The sequence below is a fragment of the Sinocyclocheilus anshuiensis genome, unplaced genomic scaffold (genome assembly GCF_001515605.1).
Source record: "Sinocyclocheilus anshuiensis isolate Anshui unplaced genomic scaffold, SAMN03320099.WGS_v1.1 scaffold2275, whole genome shotgun sequence".
Lineage (NCBI taxonomy): Eukaryota > Metazoa > Chordata > Actinopteri > Cypriniformes > Cyprinidae > Sinocyclocheilus > Sinocyclocheilus anshuiensis.
In genome coordinates, this window is record NW_015542331.1 from 537,750 (window position 1) to 554,309 (window position 16,560).

The following is a 16,560-nucleotide window of genomic DNA, read 5'->3' on the forward strand; positions in this document are numbered from 1 at the left end:
GCCCAACTCAATCCGAGCAGCTGAGTCCTTAGCCATCTTCAAGAATCGGCTAAAAACACATCTCTTCCATCTTTTTTTTGACCCTCTAACTCTAGCACTCTCAATTCTAATTCTATTCTTTAAAAAAAAAAACCTTGTCCCTTTTAGACTTACACTCTGTTAATTTACTGCTTGATTTCTTAAAAAAAAAACACTAGCTTTTCTAATCTTTTTGTATTCTATTTGTTTTCTTTTAATTTATTATACAATTAACAAAAGCAAAAAAGGCCTCTTGCTCTTTTGTTGATTTTGATTGCTTCCATTGTCCTCATTTGCAAGTCTCTTTGGATAAAAGCGTCTGCTAAATGACTTAATGTAAATGTAATTCACTAAAGCTTAATGGCGATAAATTAAACATTTGAAAAATTGCAGGTGATTTTTTACATTCTGTATAACTCAATGTATGTTTATTGCAATGTTATTAGTGTTATGTTTTAATTTGGGGGGGGGGGCAACTATGATATCACTCCCTTATGATCTAATATATAGAGTATATAATTTATACATATATTCGGGGGGAAATATGACATTTTATTTTGACACATTGGTATTTTAACAATAAAAAAAGTAAAAAAAAAATGTATTCTATGTAACTCACTAAAGCTTAATAGTGATAAATTAAACAAACATTTAAAAAAAAAAAAGTATTTACACTAAACCTGTATGTATCTATAATTAGGCATTGATGCACATACAGTGTCGCTCACAGATGACAGTGTTTCCTGCGAACAGCTCAGTGACGTGTGTGTGTTTCAGGATGATATGCTGGAGGACGCGCCTCTCTCCATGTACAGCTACTGAAAACCCAGATGTTCCTCAGACATCTTCAGAGCGCCCAACATCCTCTGATCAACACAACACAGACACAATTAAATGAGCTTCACAGAGGCACAAACACTCCTGTTGTTTCTGTTACAGGACTAAATGTAGCGTCATACTCCACTTTAGTTGTTAAATTCACCGTGGCCGTCAGTTGCTGTTCGTTGGGTTGTTTTCTTGCACTTTATGTGGGGTTTGGGAAGGTTGTGTGCTGCGGGGATATTTGGGAGCTGTTTTTGACTGTATGTGTTCATTTGTTTCTCTGATAGTCGTGTCGTCTCTGGATCTGCTTCAGCTGTGTGTGTGTGTTTGTGTTACATGGTCTAATTCTAGAATTAACCTGCTGCTTTGTTTTTTTTTCTGATCAACTTCTTGTTATTTCTTAAAAGAATAATTCACTCTAAAGAGAAAATGTGCTGAAAAATCTACTCACCCTCAGGCCACCCAAGATTAGGACGAGTTTGTTTCTTCATGGGAACAGATTTGAAGAAATCTAGCATTCCATCACTTGCTCAAGTCAAGTCAAGTCAAGTCACCTTTATTTATATAGCGCTTTTAACAATACAGATTGTCAAAGCAACTGAACAGCATTATCATTAAGATTTTTTTTACATGTTGCTTCTGGCTAAAATAAGAGTCCTCTATCTATAATAATGCTTCCACATTCTCTAGTGTGAAAGTCATCTCGTCTGAATCAGGAGAGAAATCTGCTCAGATCAAGCACCGTTTACAAGTAAAAACAGTCCAAAACAGATTTAAATAAATATGTTGGTGGATTTTGAGAGGACAAGAGGATGGACTTTTTTTACTGGAGGAAACATTATTATGGATTATGGACTCCTATTATGACCTGAAGCAAGTTTAAACACTTTTATACAAACTGGATTTGTTTCTTAAAAACATGCAGCTTTTGGCTTCACAAGACATTAACTGATGGACTGGAGTGGTGTGGATTACTTGTGAATTATTGTGATGTTTTTATCAGCTGTTTGAACTCTCATTCTGACGGCACCCATTCACTGCAGAGCATCCATTGGTGAGCAAGTGATGAAATGCTGCATTTCTACAAATCTGTTCTAATGAAGAAATAAACAAATCTACATCTTAGATGGTCAGAGGGCGAGTAAATTTTCAGCAAATCTTAATTTTTTGAGAGAACTACTCTTTGAAGGAAATGCTCAACGTTCAGTAGAAGTTTTCGATCATCACACAAAATAATTTTAATCTCTCAAGTCAGCAACAATGTTTCAGTAATGCACTTCTGTGGGGTACCAGAATAAACAATAAAATGCATTTCGTTTTCAACAGTACAGCCACATGACTTACATGGCACTAGTATATAATAGTCTACTAACCTTGTCTGTGTGAAGTTACATTCAGTTTTCTAACTCCTGTAAAGCTGCTAAACCCTGTAACTTTTGCACGACACACACAAGGAGAGTTCCCAAGTGCATTACTGTAAACTACTTTTTGCTTGTTTTTACAAATTTGGAGACAGAATTATACAGTTTAACCTGTATTAAATCTGGAAAATTCCTTTGATACTGTACAGCATCAGTAATGATTTCCCAATGTTCATTTCACTTCTTTCTCTGCTTAGTTCCCAAGGATGTTTCCACCCGTGAGAAATACCATTTTTGTCAGCCATACAGACGTTCAATTCACTTCAAGTGAAAATGTGGAATTGTTTACATAATTTGGAATGTCATCAAATAGACAAAACAACAGCGCTGAAAATGCAACTGGCTCTTGGCTCATGATGTTTTCAACCTAATGTTTTAAGAAAAAAATCCATTTGTGTGCACTTTGACAAAGATGGTAAAAAACAGACCTTTAGTTAATAAATAGACAATTTTAATGCTTTTCTTGTGCCTAAAATGTTTTATAAAAACTGCAAAAAATTAACAAAATGTAGCTAGTATAGACTCAACATTTAACATTTTATTGATTGATAAAACAGTCAATAATACAGTATTTTCATCCTTGTGGTGTGATGGCTGATGGATGTGTGATGTTTACTTCGTGTAATAACTTGTGAGAGTGCATTTAAAGTGTTTCTTATTACACAATGTTCTTTTTTAATTAATAAAAGTCTTTAAAATGCACTAAATTGCCACTTTTTTAACACTGGACACGCATGTTATGAGATGCTACAATTATTGAGACTTATTTTAAGTGGTAAAAAGGTGACTTTTTTTTATTTTTATTTTTTTAAAATCTGAAGTCAACATGAAATCAAAATTGACTATTTACTTTCTTAATACATATTTCTGGTCTTACTGTGACAAACATGCTCCAAATACTGCCTGCAAATACATTTACAACATGTACACAAGCCAGAGTCAAACTGTTTTTGACTAAATGGATGTTGCATGTTCATATTGAAAACACTCTCTTTGCATTATTGCAAAAGCTGTTTGCAACTTACACTGGTAGCTGATACCTCAGAGTATGTCACTGCAATACTTGCAAAGCCTATAAAGACTCTCTGTGAGTAATGCGGTGTCAGTCATAAAATACTGCAAAACCTCTGTGCCTATGGTCTTGATTTTACATGAACGTATTGATCAATTATAGCATAAATAGCACAGTCTGGGCCTTCATGACACAAGTAAACTGTCCGTTACACTCTTTAAACCTACTTACTTGAGTCAACGTAAGACCGAGGTTTCCTTTTCCTCTAATAGCAGCACATAGATTTACTGGCCTTTAAGGTCAGAGGTCACTGAGACTGAGATCTGGAGGACTGTCTGAAACTCTGTCCACACCTTCAGCATCATTGCCAAGGTTACCATCAAGCCCACTTCCATCGTCGCTGAGGTCACTTCCTGTAAGGTCTGAATTTAAACGGACACGCCGGCGCCTCCTCCTGGTTTGTGGCTCTAAAATCAATGAGAAAAATGGGTAATTGTTAGTGTGAACCACTAGGGTGGGTTATCCAAACATACTAAAAAAAAAATTTAAAAAAAAAGGAGAATAAATATTATTTAAGTAAAAGTACCCTCCTCTCATTAGGGTTATTAATGTTAATTAAAACATTAAATATTTAATATAATATTTTAAAATACTCCTTGAAATAAATAGAAAAAAATTAACACATATATATACAGTGGGTACGGAAAGTATTCAGACCCCCTTAAATTTTTCACTCTTCGTTATATTGCAGCCATTTGCTAAAATCATTCAAAAAAAAAAAAAAAAAGTATTACAATTTTAACTGAAATTAAAATGAAAACAGAAAATACAAAAATTAAATCTAGTTCAAATTAACAAAAAACTACAATAGTATATCAATGACAAACATTTGATTGCACTGGTTTCTGTTCATTTCTCCTGAGCTGAATGTTGACAGTGATTTTGAAGACATTAGTCATGCTCATTTAACTCAAATTCTCTGTCAGTCACACTGATGGAGCCCCGAATATGAACCTCATAACCTCAAATCCATCCACATTTCATCACAATCATTTCTCCTTTTTCACTTCTCAAGAAAAATGCTTTACTTGGCACTCTAAATGAGGACATACATTTTAGCTTTTATTTTTAGACTAAATTTAATTAAAAAAATATTTTAGCATTTTAAATAAAAAATAAAAAAATGTATATAATTTTACAATATTATTTAACAATACATGTTAAATAAAAAATGAAACTAAAACGTGTGTGTATATATATATATATATATATATATACACACACAGTATATATATGTAATTTGTTTACAAGCAGATCTGAAAAAAAGTCTGCTAACTAATTTTTTATTTAGATTTTACAGTAAAAATAATCTATGCATGAGATTCACTCTTCAGTGCATGTGTATCTGGTGTCAGTGTCTGGTGTGCTTATGCATGCATGCATGTGTCACCTGGTTCTTCCAGCCATGATGCATCCAACTCATCTGAGCTGATCTCACCCAGACTGGGGGTGGGACTGAAATCATCCTCCGACCCTGACGACACACGTCTCTGGGGCCTCGTCTTCCCGGTTACCACTGCTACCACACAGGAGCAAGAGAAACATGAAAGGAGGATAACTGTGCAGAAATCTTACAGGCACAGCAGCCAAAAACAGCTGGTTTGATTCTACAGGTCACAGAGAGGCTAAACGACTAACGTTAGAAAAGGCTTTGAAGGGGAAAACAAGAGAAGCATGATCAGACCCTTTCACAGCTGCGTCTCACCTGGTTTCTGTGGTAGCGGTGCAGGCGTGGGGAGGGTTTCTCTCAGGACGAGACCTCGCACCTCGTCCTTCAGCTCTGAGACGGTGACTCTAAAACACACACAGAAAATAAAGCGCCCTCCTTTAGTCAAGATTATTAGCGTTAACAAAAACTAAAAGCATTAAAAACCTTTTCATTACTTAAGAAAATAAACACTAATTGACATAAATTGTGCTGTTTAGTTTGCATAATTTAAAGGTGTTCCTTTTTACACATTGTTCTTTTTTAATTAATAGTCAGGTTTGCACGCGCGACCAAAATAAAAAATGCGCTGGGTAAATAAGTTCAGACCGCTCATTTGTGCACCGAAATGGTTGACAGCTATTAATGCACAATCACATTTTTATTATTTAATTCAAAAATAACTAAAAGTGCAATAATACTATTATTAATTATTTGATTTTTTATACTTATATTTAATGGGTCGCACTATGTGCAGTGTGAGCAATAAAAACCCAAACTCCAGGTGCTCTCATGACAACCAGACTGAAAACCTTATGTGCACTCGTTAATAATGAATTCATAGTATAGTAAAGATACACACTAAATCAGTGCTTCTCAAACTTTTTACAGCGGCGTACCCCCTCTCTTCCACTTAGACTGCAGTCACACCTTTTCTATTGAAGGACAATATTACCCCAGTTTGAGAACCACTGCACTAAATGATGTCACTTTTTGAAATTTGGCTCACAACACTGGAAACATGAGTTATGAAATGCTACAATTATTGGGATGAAATCAAAATTGGCAATTTACTTTAATACACATACTGTGACTGACTCAACAATGCATTTTGTTCTAAAAACAAAAATAAACATTTATGTAAACATGCTCCAAATACTGACTTTGAATACATTTAAAATGCACACAAACCAGAGTCAAAATATTTTGGACTGTCTGGACATTGTTGCATTACCATATTCAAAACACATGTTCTGCATTATTTTAAATAATACGATTATTACTATTATTTCAATAATTTTTTCTCAACTAAAACATAATACAATATTTATTATTTACTCTACTTATTTACTAAATATTTATTTGCCAAAGCAGAATTTCTCGTTTTTCGAGTTTACTGCTAAAATAACAAAAACTAAATAAAACACTGTAACAAAATCTATACAGACACATTAAAACTAATAAAACCGAAGAGCACAAAAACTTTAAATGATTAAAAACAGAAAATCTCAAATTAATAAATATGAAATAAAATACAAATATTTGCCAATAATAGTACTGTTTATCAGCGATATTAAAAATAACACTGAGCGCGTTTACATGCACGTTCTTAAGCCGATTATGCTTAATAAGCCGAAAACACACTTGGTCATGTAAACGTGGTAACCCGTTTTCTTTTATTGGAGTAAGGTCATAAACGGCGTTTATTGCCTCTTACTCCGATTTCGCACGGCATGTAAACGCAATAACCCGCTTTCTGTCGGCTTATTGAAGTGCACATGTGTGATACATGACAGGAACGCATCGTTAGTGCAGATTTAAGTGCATCTAGACCGAGTAAACATCTTGCAGTAAAGAAAGAAGGAAATATATCACAAAAGCAGACTTTTTCATGACTCAGAAAATTATAAAAATGTGTTCTCATCTCGTAGAGCAGAAGTAGAAGTGGTTCAGTCACAATGCTGCCTTTATATCTGCATGAGAGTATAATATATGAGCTGTAAGCTTCCCGACATGTTGCAAGCTTAATTTAACATCACAACTGACAAATGTATGGAATACTCGGAGTCAGATACGCAAATGATTATATTTTGACATCACTACAGGGAAATAAGCTGATTTATTAATGAAGTCATGTAAACGCAGCTTACTTGCGTTGTCAGGTTACTGATGTGCATGTAAACGGGGAAAACTGGTTATTTTAATAAGCTGATATTTGTGAGTTATCAGCTTACTGGTGTGCATGTAAACGTGCTCACTGTTTTTCCATCTGTTGTTTTGTGCCACTGTGTGGACGCACTCACCTGAGGTCACGCACTTCCTGTTGAGTGTGCTGGTACTGTGACACCATCCGAGCGAGATCAAAACTGTGCGTTCGGTACGAATCTGTAAAACTCTCCAAAGTCTGCAGAATAAAAATATCACACCTGAGTGTGACCTGAACCAAAACAGCACACTGAACAAGCTATTTGCTGAAACTACACGGCAAAAACATCTCCTGCAGAACATAAACTCTTATGTGAAAAGCATATATTCAGCACCATGACCTGTGTGTTTGGAAACATTAGCCGATCATAACTGAAATCATTTTAAATGCATGTTAAAGGTACAGTACCAAAAACACCCCTTCAAGATTAATAATGTAAAGGATGAGAAAAAGCAAAGGTTTGGGGGATTTTGTAATGTTTTTGAAGTACGTCCCTTATGTTCACCAAAACAGCATTTATTTGATCAAAAATACAGTAATACTGTGAAATATTATTACAATTTAAAATAAGTGTTTTCTATTTGAATAGATTTTAAAATGTATTCCTGTGATGCAAAGCTGAATTTATCAGGCTTCAAAAGAACAGCATTTATTTGAAACAGAAATGTTTTGTGACATTATAATGTCACTTTTGATCAATTTAATGCATGCTTGTTAAACAACATTATTAACTGCTTTCATCCTGACCTTTTGAGCGAGTGTGTGTGCGTCATTTCTTTACCTTAGAGCTGCGTTCATACTGTCTCCTTGTTTCTCTGGCCTCTGACTGGAGCTGGAACGTATCTTCCTCCTGCCGCACTACAGAAACACAAACCAGTTCGCTTTTTTAACATTCATGAACACGGTGTAAATGTAACCAGAGTCTGAATGCCTATCAATATTGCAGGCGTTGTGAATGTGAAGCCAACACAAACACGGGCAGTATCCGAGCGGGATGTTTATTTGCGTGACAGTGAAAGCAGCAGATCGGCTGTGCGTGTGTTTATTTTGACACAAAGTGCATTTGCTCTGGCAGAGCCCTGACTGTAATAACACAACACTGAAAGAGTTTGATTTATGCATGTAACACTACAGTGTATACATCGAATACACTCAGGTGGAGAAACATGAAAAGTAACTAGTTTATGACCTACTGAGTTTGTTTTTGAGAATGTCCACCTCTCTCCTGAGCTGCTCCAGTTCTTCTCTGCGCAGTTTAGAGCTGAAACTGTGGATGGACAAACATAGTTATAAACAGTAAATAGCTGCGATTTTCAACTACTACATGTACACTGCTACACTGCTGTTAAACTGCTTCTTTTACACTAGTGGAACACTAGCACACTTAAATCATACCTTATTTATGTGTTCCTGAGCAACAGAATGAATACTTACTATGATTTTTATGATGATATTGATATAAAATTAGAAAATCGTGGCTCTTAAGGTGATATTAAGCAACTTTTAATTTGGTCAGTTCCTTTCTTGTCTTGAGACTCAACAACGTTGAGGTACACAATATAAATATTGCATATAAATACATTATACATCTCTGAAGAATTACCTTTCTTGGCAGTTTCCCAAAGCCATGCCTAAAAAAAATTTAAATAAATAAATAAATAAAATTAAATTAAATTAAATTTAAAAAATAAATAAATAAAATAAAATATAAAATAAAATAATAAAATAAAATAAAATAATATAATAAAATAAAATAAAATAAAATAAAATAATAAAATAAAGGTCCTCGGTTCTTACCCTTTCTGATCAATGACTTTCCAAGATTTTTCCAAGAAATCACTCAATAGGATTTTTTTTAAATTATTATTATTATTATTATTTTATGGAGACTGAACTCCCAAACAGGTTATTATCAATAACTAAAACAATAATAAAAAAATAAAAAAAGACAGACCTTTCTTCCTGGTTTCCTAGAGTCGTGGCGCGGTTGATCTGACCTCTCAGACCGCTCAGCTCTCGATCCATCTCTCTCTTCCACTGCTCGATCCGTCGGTCCGGTCCAGGACTCAGTGATCTCCGCCCCGCATCCCGCTCTCTCTCCTCCAGTTTATCCTGAAGTCTCTTCTGCTCCTCTGGAAGACAGAGATTCTGGAGTAAATATGACCTCAGTAACAACAGAAATAGTCTATTTTCTTATTTATAGGAAAGAAGTGTTAATTGCAATAAAATTGTAGTATAATGAAGTACACTGAAACTGATTGATGATCACCTTGTAATGTTTGCATTTGTCTTTGCTGAGCGTTTCGTTCTCTTTCCAGTAATCGAAGACTCTGTGTTAAAGTCTCAATGGCCTGTGACAAAAACAACATTTAAAACTTGTTTGTTATTATCTAGAAAGATCCGTTGTTGAATTCATTTTATTATATTAAATATAAATATCCAAATCAAAAAGGTAAACAGATACATTCTGCCCCCATTTACAATAACAGTACTAAATACAGATAAATAAAACTCAAATGTAAGTCCCTATGATTTTCAGGATGCAGAAAACATGGAATCATAAATCTAGTCATAAAAATGGAATTTACTTTATAACAAGGAATGTTGCGGTAATTGGCAAATTTTGGATGAATAAATTAAAAATAGGGCTGTACAATTAATCATAAATCAATAGTTTTTTAAGGAATATCATGCAATGTACAGTAAAGTTGTGCAGCACTTTATTTGCCAAAAATTAAAAAGAACTGTTACATTTTCATTTGATTATATTTTAAAACATGAATTAAATCAGTTAATGTTTCATGTCTTCATTTGATAACCACCGTTTTTGATAATAAAGTTGTATTAATCATAGATCAAGGAAAATTTAAATAGAAAATGTCTGAAAAAAAATAAAAGGGCCCTAATATTGTAAAAATTGTAAATTATTAAATTGCTAAGGTTTTATGAATTCAACTGATTAGACATTTTTTAATAACATTTAATGAAAATGAAAACTAAAAAAAAATGAGGGATTTCCTAGGGCCCTAAAAATGTACTTTTTGTCAATCTTTTGATCAATTGTTGTTACATTTTAAAATATTTCAAATGATTAGACATTCCTTTTGATTACTAAAATGTTATTTTAATTAATAAAGTTTTGATCTCTTCAAGAGTGAGTGCTGCACCTTTTTCAACTGACATAAAATTTTATTTTAACCATTAAAACGGAATCCAGAAAAATTTAACTGAAAAACAAAACAAAAAAAACACAGAATCCAGAAAAAAAATTCGACGTAATTTAGGAAAAAATATAACATTTCAAAGGGCCCTACCAATGTATTACGTGATCCATATACACAGCACACTATCTTGGTTGTTCACCAGAGCTGGACATTAACATGTGATTCGAGCAGGTGTTAGTCTGACCTGACTCTGCTGCTGTAATTGTGTTTGGATGGTGGTCAGATCTGACCACTGAACCGTAGACAACTTCAGATCAACACCGGCTGTGACCTCTCTGACCGGAAACACATCTACAGAGAGAAACACATGGCCACGTGAAATCAGATAAATAAAATCAAATATAAACATTAGACGGAATAACTAACACTAAATGGAAATTACAACCCCAATTCCAGAGAAGTTGGGATGTTTTGTAAAAATGCAATAAAATCAAGAATCTGTGATTTGTTCATTCTCTTTAACTTTTATTTAATTGACAAAAGTACAAAGAAAAGATTTCCAAAGTTTTCACTGACCAACATAAATGTATTTTGTAAATATGATCAAATTTTGATTTTGATGGCTGCAACGCATTCCAAAAAAGTTGGGACCGAGGCAAAATAAAAGTGAAAAGGTTATAGAACATCCACTTTAAACTGTTTTGAAACCATTCACAGTAAGCAGGTGAATTGGTAATAGGTCAAGGTATCATGTTTGGGTATAAAAGGAGCATCTCAGTCTTTGCAAGCAAAGCTGGATCATGGCTCATCACTTTGTGCCAAATTTCATGAGAGAAGTGTCAAACAAATCAACCTTTGAGCCCTCAGATGGCATTGCATAAGAAACCGTAATGCTGCTGTGTTAAATATAGCCTCATGTGCTCAGGAGTACTTCAGAAAACTGCTGTCACTTAACACAGTCTGCTGCTGCATCAAGAAATGCAACTTGAAACTCTGTTACTCGAGAAGAAAGCTATACATCAATTCTATGCAGCGATGCCGCCGGGTTCTCTGGGCCAGAACTCATCTCAGATAGTCAAAAAGACAGTAGAAATGTGTGCTGTACTCAGATGAGTCCACATTTCTACTTGTTTCTGGGAAAAGTGGATTTCGAGTTCTCCATCCCAAAGACCAAAGGGACCATCCAGACTTTCATCAGTGACAGATGCAAAAGCAAACATATGTCATGTTATATGAGTGCATCAGTGAAAACAGCATGGGTGACTTGCATATGTGTGAAGGTACCATTGACATGGAGGCATATACTGGAGTTGTACAGAGACATATACTGCCATCAAGATGACATCTTTCACGGGAAGTCCATGGTTATTAAATCAAGACAATGCCAGGTCTCATTCTGCATGTGCTACAACCGCGTGGTTTCGTAGAGACTGAATGTACTAGACTGGCCTACCTACAGTCCAGATCTGACTCCTATTGAAAATGTAAATGAATGTATGTGTCATGAAAAGGAGAATCAGACAACGACGATCACAGACTGCTGAGCTTTTGAAGTCTTGTATCAATCGAGACTGGACAAAAATTTTGCTTGCAAAACTTTAACAATTAGTATCCTCAATTCCCAAACAATTAAAAATTGTAAATAAAAGGAAGGTTGATGTGACACAATGTTAACCATGCCTCTGTTCCAAATTGGGTATAAAAGGAGCATCTCAGTCTTTGCAAGCAAAGCTGGATCATGGCTCATCACTTTATGCCAAATTTCATGAAAGAAGTTTCAAAAAAATAATCTAAAATCACATTTCACAATGCAAAATTGCAAAGAATTTAGGTCTTTCACCAACTACCACACGTAATATTGTGAAAAGATTCAGGGAATCCAGAGAAAACACAGTACATGTAGGGCAAGGCAGGAAACCTCAGTTGAATGTGCTTGACCTTTGAGCCCTCAGATGGCATTGCATAAGAAACCGTCATGCTGCGGTGTTAAATATAGCCACATGGGCTCAGGAGTACTTCAGAAAACTGCTGTCACTTAACACAGTCTGCTGCTGCATCAAGAAATGCAACTTGAAACTCTGTTACTCGAGAAGAAAGCTATACATCAATTCTATGCAGTGATGCCGCCAGGTTCTCTGGGCCAGAACTCATCTCAGATAGTCAAAAAGACAGTAGAAATGTGTGCTGTACTCAGATGAGTCCACATTTCTACTTGTTTCTGGGAAAAGTGGATTTCGAGTTCTCCATCCCAAAGACCAAAGGGACCATCCAGACTTTCATCAGTGACAGATGCAAAAGCAAACATATGTCATGTTATATGAGTGCATCAGTGAAAACAGCATGGGTGACTTGCATATGTGTGAAGGTACCATTGACATGGAGGCATATACTGGAGTTGTACAGAGAAATATACTGCCGTCAAGATGATGTCTTTCATGGGAAGTGCATGGTTATTAGATCAAGACAATGCCAGCTCTCATTCTGCATGTGCTACAACAGCGTGGTTTCGTAGACTCAGAGTGAATGTGTCAGACTGGCCTGCCTGCAGTCCAGATCTGACTCTTATTGAAAATGTATGAGCAGACATGGGAAGGAGAATCAGACAACGACAATCACAGACTGCTGAGCATCTGAAGCCTTGTTTCAAGAGAGACTGGACAAAAATTTTGCTTGCAAACTTTAACAATTAGTAGTACCCTTAATTTCCAAACAATGAAACATTGTAATTAAAAGGAAAGTTGATGTGACAGTGTTAAACGTGCCTCTGTCCCAACTTTTTTGGAATGTGTTGCAGCCATTAAAATCAAAATTTATTTTTACAAAACGTCCCAACTTCTCTGGAATTGGGGTTGTAGAACTGAAATAAGTTTAGCCTGAAACAATAAAATGAATTACCATAAATAAAAACTAAAACTGAACTAAAACAGGAACCGAAAAAAAAGTAAATTAAACCTAAATAGTAACAAAAAAATAAAAATGACAAATTAAATTTTTACAACAAAATTACTTTTTTAAAAAAGCTTATTTAAAGTGTTAACAATAATATTAATAAAAACTAAACTAACACTCATCCCAAATAGAATATGTAACCTAGTATTTTAACATTTTGTCAATAAAAGTTTGTAAGACTTGTACTAACTTCCAAGACTTCTTCAGGTCTGGGAGGGATTTTTTAAAAATCTCTTTTATTTCCAGATTAGGAACAGAAAACATTAACACAGAACATTCCCCATCTGCCAACATTTATTATTTATGCTCCATTAATGGACTTAATAATCATTTAAAAATGAGTTTACCTTCTGTTACTCTGGGAGATCTTCCATGCGCAGTAAGGCGTTCCTTGTAAGATAAAATATGAATAACTGAGGTGAATTAAAACTTACTACAAAAGAAAGTCAGTCACGCAGGTTCAGAATAACATGCGTGCGTAAACAGAACTGTAATTTTAAATGAACTGTCCCTTTAATTTATCTAACAGACATCAAGAGCGCACTCTAGCGGCTAGTATCTGCAACATACTAAACTGACACACATGAACAGAAAATTCAAATTAATCGAATTATTAGTGATGAAATAGTCTCTTACTCTCATTTTTGCGACACTTCCATCAGCCTCGGAGATGATGGAGCTCAATTGTTGATCCCAGTTCATCCTGAGCTGCTGATAATCAACTTCTCGATTAAAATACGAGCCTAACCCCAGCCTGCGTTATGAAGACACATAGAGCCAGCGGGAATGATGTCAGGTGAGGTTACAGCGACAGGTAAACGGATCGCGAAGCGACACCTGATATAATGCAGAGGAGTGTTTCAGCTTTAGGAAACAAACGTCTGAAACAACGCTTCAAAACACACGCGAGAGAAACTCTATGAGACCGGTCATTTCAAAGAAACCTCACGAACGCATGTCCTCTCATAAAAATGGTCATTAAAGGAGTTATATGTCTAAAATCCTCTATTCATGGGACCAGTGCCCATTTCAGTTCTTCTTCTTCTCTCGAGTTTTTTTTTTTTTGGCGGATTGGCAAACCAACGTTAAAGGTGCATGTCCGCCACCTACTGATCTGGAGTGTGAAACGTACACGGTTGAGCTATGAATTATTCAACTATTATAGATAAAAGAAAATAATAATAATAATAATAATATAACTCTAACTTCAAACTCTTTCCATTAATCTTGTCTTTTTTAAATACTTAAACAATTCTCCATATATTCTTGATTGCATTACCCCATAACCTAATAGTGTCTTTAGAGATATACTAATTCCCATCAGTTCCAGTTCTTGGAACATCTGATGTCTTTCCCTTTCATACGCTATACATATTAAAAGAACATGCTCAACTGTTTCTGGTAATCCACATTTATCACAATTGCCTGTTTCATGTTTCCCTATTATGTGCAAACTGTTATTTAATGCTACATGTCCTATTCTCAATCTAGATAAGATAACCTCCTTCCTTCTATTTCCATAACTTACTCTCTCTTTAGCAACACGCTCCTGGATCTTAAATAAATGCCTCCCTTTTCTTTCATCTTCCCAAATTTGTTGCCATTTCTTTTCAACTTCTATATATATCAATCTCTTTATTTCAGTTTTACTTATTGTAATTTGGAATTCAACTTGTGGTTGTTCCAGGGTCTTCTTTGCAAGCTGATCAACTCTCTCGTTCCCCTCTACTCCAACATGAGCCGGCACCCAAAGAAAATAAACCAAATCCGATAAATGTTTAATCATCTCATAGCAAATATCATCTTTCCCAGGAGAAGTCTGTTTAATCCCCATCAATGCTCTTTTCATCTCATACAATGTGTAATCTGAATCTAGTGTGCCTCCATCTGGATTCTTTTTTACAAATATCTGAGCATTATCCATCACACACTGTTCCCTGTACTTCCTCATATCCTCACAACGCCATAAACGACACAAATGACACTTTGTCTGTGATCTTTGATATCTTTCTTTTCATCTTTTGTTCAGGTAATGATACCCTACTACTCCCTTCTTCATTCTTCTTTCCAACTTTCTTTAGCGCTTCAGAATACGATATCCCTTCCTCGACTCTGACCGTCTGAACTTGCGCCGCCTGCTTCCTCACCTTACATCCTCCGTATCCCGCACTGTGCTCTCCTCCGCAATTACAGCATTTGGGACTAATTTCTTGCCCACATTGACCATATTCATGTTCACCCCCACATCTTGCGCATCTCTGTTTACCCCTGCAAACTGCCGCCACATGCCCGTACCTTTGGCACTTATAACATCTCAGAGGAGGCGGAATATATGGCCTGACCATATAACTTACAAATCCTAAGAAGACTCTGCTAGGTAGCTTATTTTCATCAAAGTGAATCATGACTGAGAGACTGTCAATTTTTTCGTTGTTTCTAGTACACTTCAATCGTTTCACGTCGAACAGTAGCTCCAGTTAAATTTTTCTTAATCGTTTCAACTTGAACATCAGGAGATACTCCTGATATTACTCCTTTAACCCGTCTTTTGTCTTCTGGAATTGAACAAATAACTTTTTGTCCTAGAACCGATTTTATTCCTAAAGCCATTTTTGTTGTCTGTTATCATTACAAAACAACAAAAGTCTACCTTTTCTTAAAGTCTTAACACTTTCCATCATTCCGATCTTTTCCTTCAGTGCTTTAGACAGTTTCAACGGGTTAATTGCATTCAAAGATCCAGCAGCAAACTTCATCAGTACCTTACGCTCTTCTTTTCTTTTCCTTGACATATGACTTCCATTCTCACTGTCTGTTTCAGATATATTTCCACTAATTTTCTTTCTTTTCCTATTTACCACTACATTCCATTCATCTCCATTACCTCCACTTTCCGCGCCACACAATTCATCCTCCATTTCCGGATCACTTCCGGAATCAACGCCACTTCCTACCATGCACGCTCCAGTCACAGACCAGCTGTTGCCAATCCGCCCTGGCTCGACGCGTCACAGTTCACCCATTTCAGTTTAAATCCAGGAGCCACTATATTTATGCCACTTCCGGAACAACAGATGGCTTATGGGAAATGTGGTGAGTCTCGTTTAATGGCAGCACCCTCCTCAGGAAAGAAGGGATACAGCTAATTTTCTCCCTATTAGATTGTGTTTTATTAACGTCTACACCTACCCCAACCTTAAACCTACCCATTACAATAATGAAAAAATAGTAATTATTGTTGTACAGTGTGACAAAAATTAGGCTGTATTGATGTGCGCATGCCCAGTAGCGCCATACCTATCCCTTCTAGCCTTAAAGGAACACTCCACTATTTTTGAAAATAGGCTCATTTTCCAACTCCCCTAGAGTTAAACAGTTGAGTTTTACCGTTTTCGAATCCATTCAGCCGATCTCCAGGTCTGGCGGTAGCACTTTTGGCTGTAGCTTAGCATAGATCATTGAATCTGATTAGACCGTTAGCA

At 35.6% G+C, this 16,560-nt stretch overlaps 2 protein-coding genes across 3 annotated transcripts in view; one reads left to right on the forward strand and one right to left on the reverse strand.

Moving 5' to 3' along the window:
- LOC107691007 (cell wall protein IFF6-like) overlaps positions 1 to 1,261 on the forward strand; it is a 16,474-nt gene extending 15,213 nt beyond the window's left edge. Inside the window, exon 5 of the mRNA XM_016489454.1 lies at positions 796 to 1,261. Within this exon, the coding sequence (XP_016344940.1) occupies positions 796 to 840 (45 nt within the window). The 3' untranslated portion in view covers positions 841 to 1,261. The remainder of the gene's footprint in view (positions 1 to 795) is intronic.
- Positions 1,262 to 2,789: 1,528 nt separating this feature from the next.
- LOC107691008 (mediator of RNA polymerase II transcription subunit 15) lies at positions 2,790 to 16,068 on the reverse strand. 2 transcript variants are annotated; one of them, XM_016489457.1, is made up of 12 exons: positions 15,841 to 16,068; positions 13,715 to 13,832; positions 13,426 to 13,468; positions 10,374 to 10,480; positions 9,235 to 9,316; positions 8,920 to 9,097; positions 8,159 to 8,232; positions 7,747 to 7,823; positions 7,063 to 7,163; positions 5,039 to 5,127; positions 4,724 to 4,849; positions 2,790 to 3,740 (listed from the first exon to the last, which is right to left on the reverse strand). In XM_016489457.1, the coding sequence occupies exons 1-12, from the start codon at positions 15,879 to 15,881 to the stop codon at positions 3,574 to 3,576; spliced, it is 1,203 nt and encodes a 400-aa protein (XP_016344943.1). In that variant the 5' UTR covers positions 15,882 to 16,068; the 3' UTR covers positions 2,790 to 3,573. The 2 variants fall into 2 exon arrangements, with proteins under 2 accessions (XP_016344943.1, XP_016344942.1); XM_016489456.1 differs by having other exon boundaries at positions 4,724 to 4,852.
- Positions 16,069 to 16,560: the final 492 nt, after the last annotated feature.